Source organism: Pseudochaenichthys georgianus, chromosome 6 (assembly GCF_902827115.2).
Source record: "Pseudochaenichthys georgianus chromosome 6, fPseGeo1.2, whole genome shotgun sequence".
Taxonomy (NCBI): Eukaryota; Metazoa; Chordata; class Actinopteri; order Perciformes; family Channichthyidae; genus Pseudochaenichthys; species Pseudochaenichthys georgianus.
In genome coordinates, this window is record NC_047508.1 from 12,776,220 (window position 1) to 12,791,774 (window position 15,555).

The 15,555-nt window shown below is 41.5% G+C and overlaps 1 protein-coding gene across 2 annotated transcripts in view; it reads right to left on the minus strand.

The window, feature by feature from the left end:
- Positions 1–2,000: 2,000 nt before the first annotated feature.
- The window catches only part of sf3b3 (splicing factor 3b, subunit 3), a 53,757-nt gene continuing 40,202 nt past the window's right edge, over positions 2,001–15,555 (minus strand). For both annotated transcript variants that reach the window (XM_034084825.2, XM_034084824.2), the window contains exons 25-27: positions 4,592–4,735; positions 4,153–4,257; positions 2,001–4,052 (exon numbers count right to left, since the gene is read on the minus strand). In XM_034084825.2, the coding sequence (XP_033940716.1) occupies positions 3,912–4,052; positions 4,153–4,257; positions 4,592–4,735 (390 nt within the window). In that variant the 3' untranslated portion in view covers positions 2,001–3,911. The remainder of the gene's footprint in view (positions 4,053–4,152; positions 4,258–4,591; positions 4,736–15,555) is intronic.

Here is a 15,555-nt window from a genome sequence, read left to right on the forward strand (position 1 = left end):
CACAGTATAGACATTTGAACATATAGAACTGCTGATCTGCACTTTCATTGAATTTTGGATGATTTAGTCAACTTTGTAACACCCATGGTGTTCCCTGTCAAAAATGACTGCCATCAAGAAAAGGAATTAGTAACCATCCGGATCAGATAAAACACACACATACACTAGATGTGTTTCCCCCACTTATGTGCCCACCCCCCCATGTGAATCACACCTGGCACACACAAATACACACAGAACAATTTGATACATTTCCCGCTCTTATGTGCCCATCCCCCCACATGGATCACACCTGGCACACGTAATACATGTTCAGTGTCTATTCTTTGTATATTTACTGCAGTTTTTCATGTATACCAGTCTGATACAATATTTACAGTTTGAATGGGTGTTAAATGAAATGTGGTGATGATTAATGGTTTTTGTGTTAATGTATTAGCAGTTAAAACAGGACCGGTCACATTTGACCGCGAACAACAAAGTAAGGGGGGACAGACGAATACAACAGGAGGGTTAAAACCTGTTAAACCCCGAGCCTGTTTTTCAGGTTTCAGGCTCGAAAATGACATTCCCAGAACAAATGAAGGGTTACATTAATAATCTTTTTTCTCAATGTAATGATATACCTGTGAGTTGGATGTAGAAAAGTCAGATTCAATATAGATGTTTTTTATTTTAAAGAAAATTCAGATTGAACATGGTAAAAAACTGTAAATTATAGTGTCCGTCCAAAAAATATTTTGTATTTATAGTGAAAACTACCCTTGGATGATGGGTTAGTAGAGTAAAAGCTTTAGGAATCCAAAGTACAACATATACTAAGTACCCTGTATCAAGATTGATGCTAAACAAGTGATATTTGACCTTTTTAGACAGATTTAGCAAAGAAAACCTCTTCTGGGGCCATTTGGGTGGATTTTCCATATCTCTGGCCCCTTGCTGGATTTTGACCATAGATTTTGACATGTGACATCTCTTTCTGACCGTCAGAGCCAATGGAATGGAGGGGAACTCCCACCTAGTCCTTATTTGGTAATGTGTGTGTGATAGACTGCTGCATAGCCAAGACCGGAAGCAGCAGCCACTCTGGTGGCTACCCAGGCCCGGTTCTACGGGGGTGCATAAGGGTGCATTGCACCCTCAGTTGAGTCGTTATGCACCCTCATTTGAAAAATGAAAAGTAAAAAAAAAAAAATGAAAAAAGTGAAAAATATTACATTTTGCCTACTATTACTAACAATAGTAGTAAGTATAATAATAAGAAGAATATAGTTGAAATAAAATAAATTGCAATTGTGGTTGAATAAACTTTCCCGGGGAGGCTGAAGGTACTCGAAAGGAGGGTCAGGCCGATTGTCGAACCTCAGATTGAGGAGGAACAATGCGGATTCCGTCCTGGTCGTGGAACGACGGATCACCCCATAAGCTTCCTTATACTTTATCTCAGAGGCAAATATGTTTACTTCACTACAGTTATGTTAAAACTAAGGTACTAGTCACTATCCAGATTTATAATGATTACTGCCTATAATCAACTAGATTTTATGTTTTAATTTTATAACAGAATATCTACTTATATTATAATTAATTCAATAAAATCATATACGATATTCAGAAATAGGAAATTCTGTATTGAGTACTTCTTGGATGTACCCACTGTATGCTTTTAGACCAAGTGCTGCTTTACCGTTAGTACAAAAAAAAAAAAGGAAGGCTTCTTTAGCAACACTGCCTATCATTATTGGTGTATGATATCCCTGTTTGGTGGTAGTTATGTTGTCCTTCTCATGTGTTTTCAAACTCAGAATTATGACCTGGGTTTACAAATAAGTGTTGCAATAAAGTAACTGAGTCAATGTAAATAAAAAAATTAAAAACAATCCATTCACTAAATGCCTCATCTCATGGTCGTACTGCTACCTATTTAAGGACCATCATACCTTCTAAAATAAAATCACTTTACAATAAATTGATAAAGTAGCCAGTAATTGCACAGGATGGGCATTCTCAAAGACACAGATGTTTCTCTTCTGTGCCTGGAAGACTTTTATTTTCAAATGACCAGCACGTCCTCAGGATGAGTCACTTTAGGGTACAGTTTTGTTGTCCATAACATTTTTTAAACCCTGCCCATGTGGTTATGGAATATAAACTGTGGCAAAAAGTGGGAAGTTTAGTCAGACCAAGTTCATCCCGCAGCGACAAAACCCATCACACATCCAAAAGCAAAGACAGATGTGAACACTTAGTCTTGTCTGCTTATTATTCTAATTTATTAAAGATCATTATCCTCTTGTTTTGTATTTTAAATGGCTGTAAGAAGTGGTGGTGCCCGGTGTTAGATCCCAAAATGATCCAACTCTGTAATCTGGTTTTTGAATTTGAAACATAAGCCAGGTAATGATAAGCTAATAAACTATATACATTTTGATTCTAGACCTACGATACACTTCCTGGCAAGAAAGTGGGCAGGAACATTATATTAATCCATTTCTTTGTATGAAAAACACCAAGCTGAATGATAGGGAAATGCATTATTACAGCCTAAGAGGAATGTTGCTGTATTTCGCTCCTCAGGTGTTTAATCTGCCATTTGTTTGTACAAGGTCTAAATCAGATGGTTAGCATCACTTTTAATAATAATTACATTCCCTGTGCGGATAGCATGATGAATCACACAACTTAATACTGGACCTCTAATTTCTTCATGATTAAGACAAATGCACTGATGAATCATTTGGCTGATCGATGTTTCAGTGGCAGGAAATGAACCAAACGCATGGTTTTATAAAAGCACAAAAAAACAACAACTTTATTTACAAAAAACAGACCACTGCCCCCATCCCACAAACCCCTAAATTCAGTGACTACTGAGGAATGCTATGTCTGAGCCTGTGGCTGAGGTTGGGAATTTACAGGACTGAGAAGAACAACACCCAGTGCAAACCTTCAGTGTTCTTCCACCCACTTATTTAGTCTGAGTCCGGTCGACGTCTAATGCCAGAGTATGGCAACACTTCTCCAAACGTGGGTCAGACACTGGCTTCTGTTTGGTTCCCAGTTGCAAGTAAGCAATATGCTTTAAAGAGGCCGACATGTCATCAAACAGACAGACAGGGCGAGGGGCTAAGAAAGATTTAATGATACCCTCATGGACTATGGTATATGCATCATGGCATAATTCTAATCAATACACATAAAAAAAGACCTTACCATACAAAAACATGTTTCATTCAGCTGAGATTAAAGGACACAAACACACCGTCGTGCTGAATAACAAAAAATGTTCTTAGATTTCAGAGTGACAATCCCTCTACACATTCTGTCCCTAACTAGACTTCTCTGCTTGGCATTTAAATAAAATGTATGGGCTTACAATTATTTTGGTTGCATGTACTTGAGGTGCAGATGACAGTTGCTCCTCAGTTTCTGTTCACACATCTGTGTGTGAACAACGCTTATGACTGAGTGTGATGAGAATGTTCCCACTGCTGTTTGTCTGAATCAAGGTAATTTAACAGACTAGCAATGCAAGAAGGCTGAACTGGCCCGAGACTTCCTGCCATGTTTCCAGGTAATGACGGCAATACTGAAAGTTTGCGCACTCATAGTTTTAATTGCGGGTGTTTGCGTTGCAAGGATGAGCTGTGTGTGACTTGCAATGTACGGGAATCAAAACCATGTGATGTCTTGCGGTTTGTTTCTGCGTAATAAGGTGTGTGTGTGTGTGTGTCTGCCCACATATAACAATCCATCAATTTGTTTCCTGAACCTGGGCACACTGTGGTACTGAAGGAGGTGTGTGTGTGTGTGTGTGTGTGTGTGTGTGTGTGTGTGTGTGTGTGTGTGTGTGTGTGTGTGTGTGTGTGTGTGTGTGTGTGTGTCCAGCCCTGCTGCATGAGGGTGTACGATTAGAAGGCGTAGCGAGTACGAATGTCCTCCAGTTTCTTAGACACCTCGGGCGGTGTTCTGTCCAGCTCCTCTGCCACACTTTTCTGCTTGTGAGGATCCATGCTGTTAAACTGCTCACACAGATCTCCATCAATCACATTCTGGAGGAAATAAAAGACAGACAAAAATAAAAGACTCGGGACATAAAAGTTTATAAATCTGAAACATCTGAAGGATGAGATCTCGTAAAACATAACCAACCTTGACTGGGAAGTAATAGGATCTGAAGCTGAGGTGGTCTCTGCCGCACAGTGGGGGGAACTCCGAGCGCATGTGCATCTCTAAATGCTGGAAGAAGTCATGGTCCTGGACAAAGAAACATAGGAGGGAGGGAAATGTGAGAAATAAATTAAGAGACTCAAATAAAAACCCAACGAGGCAAAAATAAGTGATAATAGTTGTAGATAGATACTATATTAATCCCAAATTGGGACATACTTTTGTCACAGCAGCATTTTGAGTCTTAAAAATGTATTCACAATAGGAGATTGTGTACACTAGCTTGAAATTAAAAGTTAAATATATCATGTGTGGAATTGTGAGTAGGCTGCAATATGTATATGTATCATATGCAAATTGTCCATGATTATAGAAAAAGAATAAGATAGATTTCTTGTTGTGTATTTCTAGGCGTTGATACCTCATGTGACGTGAACGGGACCAGAATGCCGATGCCTCCGGACAACGTGGTGTAGACCATGGACTCGGAGCCTCCGGGGATCAGAGTGGTTTTCTGGATGGATAACACGGTCTCTCCTACGTGGTAGTTCATAATCACCTCAGCCTGGAGAGACAAGAATGTCAGATTATGATCCTTCAGCCTGAGACATGAACAGATGGGCAATAACAGCAACACAGACGGCCATCCTTCTCTTTCGGACCCCTTGTATATATTTCTTAATGGGACTCGGAACAAAACTGTTTAATTCCGGCAACATTCCATGTGAAGTGAATTTAATTTCCTAAGCTAAACATCAAGAAACTATTGGCATTCACTAGTTCCTATCAACATTATGTGACAACTAGCATAAAAGAAAACAAACAAACTGGAATACATGCTATGAGTGAAACTATTTTAGCCAATTGTATTCTATTTATGTGACAGGGTGTGTTTAACACAATGTGGTTATTGTCTTATTTAGGGATGCTCCGATCGTTATCGGCCGATACTCACTCTCGGCCGATCGGTGCTCTCTATAAAGGCAGATCACATGACGTAAAATACATGACACTTTTCTCTGTGCGGCAAAACAAGCTCGCCAAAATGGCTTCACCAGTCTGGCAGTATTTTAAGGTGTCCGAAAATGACAATGAAATAGCGGTATGCTCCGTGTGTGAAGCAGAAATCCTGCAGCTCCGCCCGCTGTGACGGACCGGTGAGCGGAACGAAACCCACAAGAGTTAGACCTAACACACTTAGCTATTTTATCTACCTCTGGAACAAGCTAAACTAGTTATAAATATATTTATTCTTCACTGTCGGGTCACTCATTACTGGATCAGTGAGCTGCATGAGATACTGACAGGCTGTCAGGCGAGAGAGAGAGGGGGAGAGAGGAAAAGAGAGCACTTCCGCTCATTTCTCCTGTGTTATTATCCAAAGTTAAAGTGGACCTATCATGTTCTATTTGAAATATATATTGTAGGGCCATACCTATATAAAACATTTTTTTTCAAAATACCAAACAGATCATGCATTTTATCCATGCCTCATTTCGCTCTATTTGCTCTTTCCAGCCCTGTTTTTGCAAGGGCTGATTCTGTGATGTAGCTTTAATGCAAATGAGCTGCAGCTGACCACGCCCCCCTGCAGGAGAGGGGAGGAGAAGCCCCTCAATGCAGTGCGCAATGCCTCAATGAGCTCAATGTGGGAGGAGCTTCACAGATGACGCGTTGCATCCTGTTTCCCAGGTAGCAGTTGTCTTCCTTCCCCCCATCCTAACCCTAACCACTCCCTACCTTTTTACCTAATCTTCCTTCCTCCCTACCAAACCCCAAAACCTCTCCTACTGTAAGAAATTAAAATCAATGTTGATATGACGTAATTTAAATTAAATACAGGGTTTTAATTTAAAGCAGTTTTATTGTGAAAAAAACGGAAGTCCACACTAACTATTAACTTAACACTTTTATTCTGAAAATTCTTCATTTCTGGTTAGCATTAGCATGTGGCTAACTTTTTGAAAACTGTGAATTGAAGGTGAAATTACATGTGATGTTGTACACTAAACACACTGGGATTAACACTCATTTATTGACGCTGAAATAACGTTTATCAGGGAATGTTTAAATAACCACAGATATCAGAATTATATATATATTAATAATATAAGATATAATGTTATTTTTGTGACTGGGTAAGTACCATACAGTCTATGGTAAGTACACAACACGGGAGTCGGAACGTCACGTGCCTCAAAGGTTGCGCTCCCGCCCACGTTGAGCTCATTGAAGCATTGCGCACTGCATTGAGGGGTAGGGGAGCGTGCTTTGAGATCAGCTGCTGGGCTCTCAGAAGAGGGGGAGAAAAAGAGATCTCCGTCCTCCATGTTTTATTCTTATATGATTATATAGAGTCGTTATTCATTTGTTTTAAAGCTCAATAAATAACAAAGAAGACCTTTGACCGGCACGTTTCTAATTTTGTCCGGAAGATTTAAACTTTAACGGACATGTTGACCGGTGGAGAAAAATCTAACTGAAACTCTGCCGCACGGTCCCCTCGTTCCTTGGAAGAGGCGGAGAGGTGGGTGTTTGTCATCTGCTGGTGGACTACCGGAGAGAATTACAACGAGAGAGGGATTGCATTGAATAACAGCAGCAGGAGCAAACGCTTGCCTCGGGGAGGGAGAAAAAGAGCAAGAGCGTCCACAGCGGAGAATAAACAGAAGGGCAACCATGGCAACCATGCACGGGAAGTCTTCTTCACTGCTTTTGTGGCAGACTACAGCGCCACTTACAGGCCTGGCATATGTACTACAGTGTCTCCAGCGCTTTCCAGCGGCAATGGCCGTGGCAACCCCCCATTCCCCTCATAGGTGGAGAGTTGCCCATATAGGCGGAGCACCCCATTTCTGACGTCAGAACAATTCAAATCTGTATCAGCTCCGTTGCAGCCCCGTTTTTAGAGATTTGGGTATGGAGGAAAAGAGAGAGGGTTGTGTTTTCTGACACTTGCATCATTTATTGAAAAATTAATCTGAACTTTTCTATCTGTTACGATTATAAACTGAGGCAATATAAAAATGAGCCCCATTAACTGAGTTTTAAACATCACTTTAAATGGAAGATCCCCATAGCCCCCACCACCCGATCGGAGAGGCGATCGGTATCGCAAAAATGCCCGATCGGAGCACCCCTAGTCTTATTGACATGAATATATCTGGCTTTTAATTTAAAAATACACCCAGCTTTTACAATTAGCTTGGTGGCATAGAAAGACTAGAACAGGCATCCTCAAAGTACGGACTCCGGTCCGGATCCGGACCGAACCACAACTGTCTCTGGACTCTGAGCAAATTATACTTTTCATATGTATTATCTGCGAGACATCGCCACAACGCAACGAGTCAAAAATGATCCGCTATGTCCATAGACTGCAGCGCTCATCGGACATTTATGAGAGAAAGTCTCTAATGTCCGAGTGCAAGTGAATGCAGCACAAGATGCACGTCATGTAACCCCTCCCCCGGTCCTGGCGCGAGCCTGGACATATGATTGGCGTCGATTTCATTTGAACGGGACGGCGCAAAACGAGAAGCATTCGGACCCAAGCACTGAAGGAATGAGGTATTTGCGTTCTACACTGACAGAGAAGAGACCGTCAGTGTGGCTGCACTCAGCATTGAATCAAAACGCACTAAAGCTGTTGATCTTAATACGTTTGTGAGGCGTTTTGCTGAACAAAATGGTAATCGCCGCATTCAGCTGTAATAGACATGTCAACTTGATGCTCTGCTCACGGATGAGCATACAAAACTATTAAGATGATGACCTTACGTGTGTAAATATTTTTTTTTCTTTGAGGGGGTCTGACCCCCAAAAACAGTTTTAAGTCCTGAGAAAGTCAAATAAGACGGTGTGTAAAACTACACTGCCCAGCCAAAAAAAAGTAACCACTTTGATTTAACTAGGCCAGCAGGTAAGGGCTTTCCACTGGATAATAACTGAAGTATAAAAGAATGCATGACTGAAGTGATGGAGACCATGTGAAGGCAAGCAAAAAGAGGAAATAACAGGTCAAATCAAGCAAATGCCCCTCTCAGATTCCACAGCAACCAGAAGAACATAAATACTGGCTGGTGATTTGATTAATCAGCTTTGAGATGGAATAAAAAATGCACAGTGCATTTCCTTAGCTGTGGGTGAGTCCACTGACACCACTGACAATGCTCAGTTGCTGGTGTTTGTGAGTTTTTATGATGAGGCAAAGGGGGAGTTTGTTGAAGATGTGTTGGGCCTGACGAACCTCAGTGGACACACAAGGGGGCAAGACATTTATAAAGCAATAATGGGAATGCTGAATGAAAAAGAGTGCAGCTGCCTTTACTCATAACTGTGCAGCTCTTACACTGCGACTCTGAGGGGTCAAGCACAGACACAATAACAATGAAAACTGCTGCATACAGATTATTTTTGTTTTTGCAACCTCGTGTTAAGAATCTTGTTGCAATTGTTTAAAAGTTTGAATGACCGTAATAAACGGACCTTTGTCTTATTGAAACATTTATTTTGGACCTTTAAGATTTGTATTTGAGTACCCCTGGACTAGAACGATGGTTCAATGACCTCTTGACTACATTTGTCCATCCAGCCTGATGGAAAATAACTGGGGGGTTAGTTTAGCCATGACAAACCAAGAAGACACGCAGTCACCCTGTGCTTAGGAGGAAATTGGTCCGGATGCTCAGATGTAATCCAATAACCATCAAAAAAACGCTTTGCCCATAATTAGAGGTAATAATCAGCAAGTAAAGTGGATACAAAGGCAGCATTTGGGAGTAATAAAACCTCAGTATTAGTCTTAGCCGAGTGAACAAAGTACATACAGATGCCAAGAGACCAGGAAAGCACAAACGTAAGACACAGCGGAGACAGAAGTGTACAAAAACGACATCTGTTTGAGATCTACGACAAATCTATTAATCACTGATTTCTCATTTCCCTGTGGGTGTTCACTGTCTAACAAACTAAGAGTATAGAGCAGGGGTTACCAACCCGCGGCTCTCGAGCCGCATACGGCTCTTTGCCTAGTTTGATGTGGCTCTTCAGTTCATATCGAATTTTATATGTGTGAGTTTGGGCACTGACTCCTGACTAGTGTTGCACAGTGTACCGATACTTGAAAGGTATACCGCGATACTCTGCCGTTAAAAACGTTACGTATTCCTCCGTATCGTTACTTTAAGAATGACGGGGGAAAGTACTCCGGTGAGAAAGCGCCGTTTTAATAAGAGCCGTGTGTGTTCAGCGCTCTGCTTCCACTCCCTGCACTGCAGCCGTGCCTGCAGTCCCGCCCCTCTCAAGCACGCTCTCAGTGCCTCCCCTCTCTCGTGCACGCGCTAGCTGCCAGAGCATGTGAGAAAACGAGAAGCATGGTTGCAAGTGGGAGTGCAACTGCCGCTGCGGCTCGGCTTGTTGACAAAAAAGACGCCGGAAGCGAAATTTGGAAGTATTTTAGCTATATTTCTGACAGTGAGGGCAAGCCTACGGACACCATGAGGCCTGTCTGTAAGAAATGTATTAATTGTATTTAATACAAATTCTTGTCATTTATTTTATTTATTGTTCTCATTGTTCAAAAGTTTGTGTTATGGTTATGGTTAGTGCTGCGTACCTGGACTCACATTCAGGTTCAGGTCCGGACCTGAACCCATGGCTTGTGTCAAGTTGTGTGAGTAACTAAAGTGAACTTATTGTGAGCTAATTATCAATTGAAAATTAACTCATAATCATCTCAAATTCAAACTCGTCAGGTTTATTGTGCTCCCTTCCAACTTGTGTCTACATTTCTCTAAAAAGTACAAATGTAAAAAAAACACTTTTTGCCACTTAGTCTACAAATGACTTATGACAGCAACTACAGTGAACTACTACAAAGTTCAAACATTTATTTAATTTACCAAACTAAAGTAACCAAACAGTCCCTGAGCTGACTGAGCCTAAAGCGTTGCTGAAAGGTAGAATGTAGAGTAGACTATACGCATTACACTGTTAGGGGTAGGGTTGGGTATCGTTTGAATTTCCACGATTCCGATTCTACCTTTCGATTCCGGTTCTTAACGGTTCTCGATTCCGATTCTTTGAGGGGCAGGGTAAAAAAATGATACATGCTTCTTCCACCAAAAAAATTACATTTATTCGAGAAACTTTTACACAGGTTAGTTTAAAGTAATATTCACATTAATCAGTATGTTTATATTCACTGCTATGTAACTTTAACCTGAGAACCACTGAAGCTACAACAGTGCAACAGTCCAACTTTTAAAAACAGTTCTTGTTGAGAAAAACAAGCATATCTGCCTTCTCAGGCATACCGGGAAGAAATGTTTGAACATTTTGAAGTAAAATGCTTCAATCTGGTGCACACGCAGAATTACTAGAGACTAGATCTAGGGGGTACAACTCTAAACACCCATATGAAAAAGATCAGTTTACATTTTAATAATTAAATAACAAATAGCCTACATGTAACGCATTTTATTTTTGTTGTTCATTCATATCTTATTTTACTATTTTATTTATGCATATTTTTTTATCTAGCCAGTTTAAAACGATATGTCTGGTTTACTGTCCTATAGTATACATTGGAATGATTTCAAACCTGTTTTATCCCAATAATTATAAAAGAGTGCCTTGGAAATATGTGTTTTGTTTACATAAATTGTGATCAAAACGTTTGAGACCCACTGAGATAACTTAGACTAAAGTGAACTATCTAAACCCTCAGAGTCCTTTACCTCACTGAGCTGAAGTTATCAGCCTCTCAGTCTGACTGGAGAGGACTCTCCCTCCACATCATTGTAGAAACATCTTCCGTTAGAGCAGCTAGCACCACCTACCGACGACCTACCGCGCCGGCAGTGGACCACTCTAAACCGTCTACGAACTGGGGTCGGTCGCTTTAAAACCACGATGAAGACGTGGGGCTTGGCGGACAGTGCGGCATGCGAGTGCGGTGACCCTGAGCAGACCGCTGTCCATATAATCACCATCTGCCCCTTATATAGACCACCCTCGGAAGCCAGCCTCTTCGACCTAGGACCAGAGATGCGGGCATGGCTACACGACACCGAGTTGGACATATAACGTTATACGAAAGAAGAAGAAGCTAGCACCAGATGCTAATAACAACAGTGCCGGTTCCAGTGCACCCTCCCCTTCTCCCTCGCTCACGCGCACTTTGGCTGTGAGCTGCGGTTGCCAGATAAGCCAACATCCCTAATTTTCATCACTTGCAGCGCCCATCGTACAGGGCAAATGAAAAGTGTAACCGGGATGAAAAGGGTGTTACATTTACTTAATTATGAATGTTGTTACATCAAGGCCGAAAATTAGGATGAGCACCAACGGTCAAAACATTTATTTTTTCTCCCAGAGCTGTCAGCGCAACGCCTCCACAGATCTGGCGCCCTAGGCGAAGATTTATAATGCCAGTGCGACGGGCCGGCCCTGGTCTCAGGTTACACTGTAGGAAATGTAGATACAACGCTACATTTCCCGCCCCGCTGCAGTCATGCAGTAGGCTACGGAGAGCGGCGAGAAACATTTCCTCAGGAATCGAAAAGCGGAACCGAAATTCACATTTCTAAATGATGCCGTTGGAATCGAAATGTTGGAACCGGTTCCGAACCGGAACCGGTTCTCGGTACCCAACCCTAGTTAGGGGTGGCCAACCAGTCAGAGGTTAAGAGCCACATTTTTTCTATGTTACTGCAAAGAGCCACATCAAACACACAGTCACTGATACCGCTTGTTTCCGTTTTTTTGTTTTCTGGAGACAAGATTTCAACCACGTCACTGATGCATTTGTGTGACATTGGGATATATATTTTTTAAATCCTCTGGAGCAGAGAGAGGAGCTGTGGATTATTGTTATTGATTAATGAATCAGTGTTTCTTAGGGTCAAAAACACTAAACTCACAACTTAAAATGAAAGCGTTTAGTTTATTTAATAAAAGAGCACATGTTCAATGTGAAAAGTGACAGTAGTTATAGATTATTTGCAATTTGGTGCTATATATATATATATATTTAAAAAAAAAAATTATATATATTTTTTAAACACCTTGAATTTCAGGGGGGGCGCGGGGCTCCGTTGGCGGGGCGCCCCTCCAAGACAATGGTAGGGGAAACGCTGGATAGTGTTTAATCAACGATCGGTTTCCCCCCCCTCAAAGGTGATTGGTTCACTGCATCGCAGGTATTATTGTGATTGGCTCTTGGGCCACATCAAAATTAGACGCGCTGTCATTCTCTCATACCGACACCACACATACACACCGGGACGAAAGTAACACGGGACGAAAGTAACGGAGCGATTTGATCCGAGCCCAAACAACTTTGACCGGCCAAATTATGTTAATACTTAACAGACCTACTAAATATCAGGTTTAACTGTCAGGAGTAGCTAGTGTTGTCACGATACCAACATTTCGATTTCGATACCAAGTCAAGAATTGCGATTCAGATTCTTTTTCGATACTTTTCTTAAAAAAAGGGAAACAGTCTTAAATTTAATTATTGTGCTTTATTTCACACCAGAACCATAACACAAACTTTTAAACAATGAGAACAATAAATAAAATAAATGACAAGATTTCCTATTAAATAAAATTAAAACATATCTGACAGACAGCCCTCGTGGTGTCCGTAGGCTTGCCCTCACTGTCAGAGATATAGCTCAAATACTTCCAAATTTCGCTTCTGGCGTCTTTTCTGTCAACAATCCGAGGCGCAGCGGCAGTTGCACTCCCACTTGCAGCCATGCTTCTCGTTTTCTCACATGCTCTGGCAGCTAGCGCGTGCACGAGAGAGGGGAGGCACTGAGAGCGTGCTTGAGAGGGGCGGGACTACAGGCACGGTTGCAGTGCAGGGAGTGGAAGCAGAGCGCTGAACACACACGGCTCTTATTAAAACCGCGCTTTCTCACCGGAGTACTTTCCCCCGTCATTCTTAAAGTACCGATACGAATGAAACGGAGGAATCGTAACGTTTTTAACGGCAGGGTATCGCGGTATACCTTTCAAGTATCGGTACACCGTGCAACACTAGTCAGGAGTCAGTGTCTCTCCCCCAAACTCACACATATACAATTCGACATGAACTGAAGAGCCGCATGAAACTAGGCAAAGAGCCGCATGCGGCTCGAGAGCCGCGGGTTGGCCACCCCTAATGACTGTACAGTCAGAGTGTACTGTACTGTCTGTACACAGTGTATTTTCTACAACTCTACATGTGTACATTATACAGTACATACTACACACATAGTGATGTACATACTGTTAGAAATTAAAATCAATGTTGATATGGCCTAATTTTGAATTAAATACATTATTTAATTTAAATCAGTTTTATTCTGAAAAAACATTCACACTATTTACGTAATACTTTTATTCTGAAAATTGTTCACTTCCGGTTAGCATTAGCATGTGACGAAATGCTACGTTTTCAAACCGTGAATCGAAGGTGAAATGACATGTGATTGTGTACACTGAGCACACTGGGATTAGCACTAATTTATTGACGCTGAATAACGTTTATCAGGGAATGTTTAAATAACCACAGACACCAGAATATACGTAAGTGCTAGTTTTTTTGCGAGTCCAAATACCGGTTCCTGACGTTCCGGTTTTAACCGGACTTGAACCGAAACTTTTCCAGTCCAGTACCGGTTCGGCGTACCGGTACGCAGCACTAGTTATGGTGTGAAAAAAGCACAATAATTACATTTAAGACTGTTTCCCTTTTTTTAAGAAAAGTATCGAAAAAGAATCGGAATCGCAATTCTTGACTTGGTATCGAAACCAAAATGTTGGTATCGTGACAACACTAGCTACTCCTGACAGTAAAACCTGATATTTAGTAGGTCTGTTAAGTATTGAATGCTGATAATTCTGACGTAATTTGGCCAGTCAAAGTTGTTTGGGCTCGGATAAAATCGCTCCGTTACTTTCGTCCCGGCTCTCCCTACGTGTGTATGTGTGGTGTCAGGTGTCAGTATGAGAGGATGACAGCGCATCTAATTTTGATGTGGCCCAAGAGCCAATCACAATAATACCTGCGATGCAGTGAACCAATCACCTATCCAGTGTTTGCCCTACCATTGTCTTGGAGGTGCGCTGGGCCCCGCCAACGGAGCCCCGTGACCCCCCTGAAATTCAAGTAAATTATGACTACTGTCACTTTTCACATTGAACATGTGCTCTTTTATTAAATAAACTAAACGCTTTCATTTTAAGTTGTGAGTTTAGTGTTTTTGACCCTAAGAAACACTGATGCATTAATCAATAACAATAATCCACAGCTCCTCTCTCTGCTCCAGAGGATTTAAAAAATATATATCCCAATGTCACAAAAATGCATCAGTGACGTGGTTGAAATCTTGTCTCCAGAAAACAAAAAAATTAAACAAGCGGTATCAGTGACTGTGTGTTTGATGTGGCTCTTTGCAGTAACAGAGAACAAATGTGGCTCTTAACCTCTGACTGGTTGGCCACCCCTGGTATAGAGCAATGCTAGCATCTCTGTCAGGTTATCCATTGCGCGGAGATGTCGTTGACATATTTGCCGCTGTAGGGGACTCAGGCTCACCCAGCCTACAAAGGTTAAGCAGCAGGCCTCAGACGATGTTTTTGTCTCAAGTGTTAAGGCGACCCAGGAGACAAAAAAACATGACAGAATAATATCCCCCTCCTAACGCTATGTGACATTTGGGGTAAAGACAGTCAGTCCTTTCATTGACAACAAACAGCTGCATCTCCCTGACCTTGATCTTTTGAGATACAATAATCAAATCTCTCTAATTTAATATTGAAGGATCCATGTATGGATAATTAAGTTCTTTGACCCAGATGTTACACACACACGACTTTCGGATGGACAAAATCCATTTCTTGCACACTCACGTTGAAATGCAGACACAGCACATTTTCAAACTTGAAGAGATTTTCAATCAATGTGCACGGAGGCAAAAATAGCCGACGAAGTCTGTGTCCCAAAGACAACTGGGACAAACTCACATCGTCTAAATCTGAGGGACTTTCCCAGTCCATCTGCTACCTAAACAGTTTCTGACCAGAATTTAAATATGGGATGAGTGATACTGTGTGTGTTTCTTCAATCAGTGAGAGTGTGTGTGTACACACTTTGTGTTTTTGAGAGGGTTAAACTTGTGGTTCACTCTGTTATGCAGTTTGTGTATGTGCGTGTGTGTTGAGCTTCTGTGTGTCGGCGGTTAGAGGTCAGAACAGTGGAGGAGGCAGATTCTGCCTGAAATGTATAAACTTGTGCGGCTGGGGTTTAACAGAAATTCAAAGCCTGAAGCCAGTTTCAAAATTAAGACTCACTTTTTGCCCTCTGTAAATTCCTGCCTTACACATAAA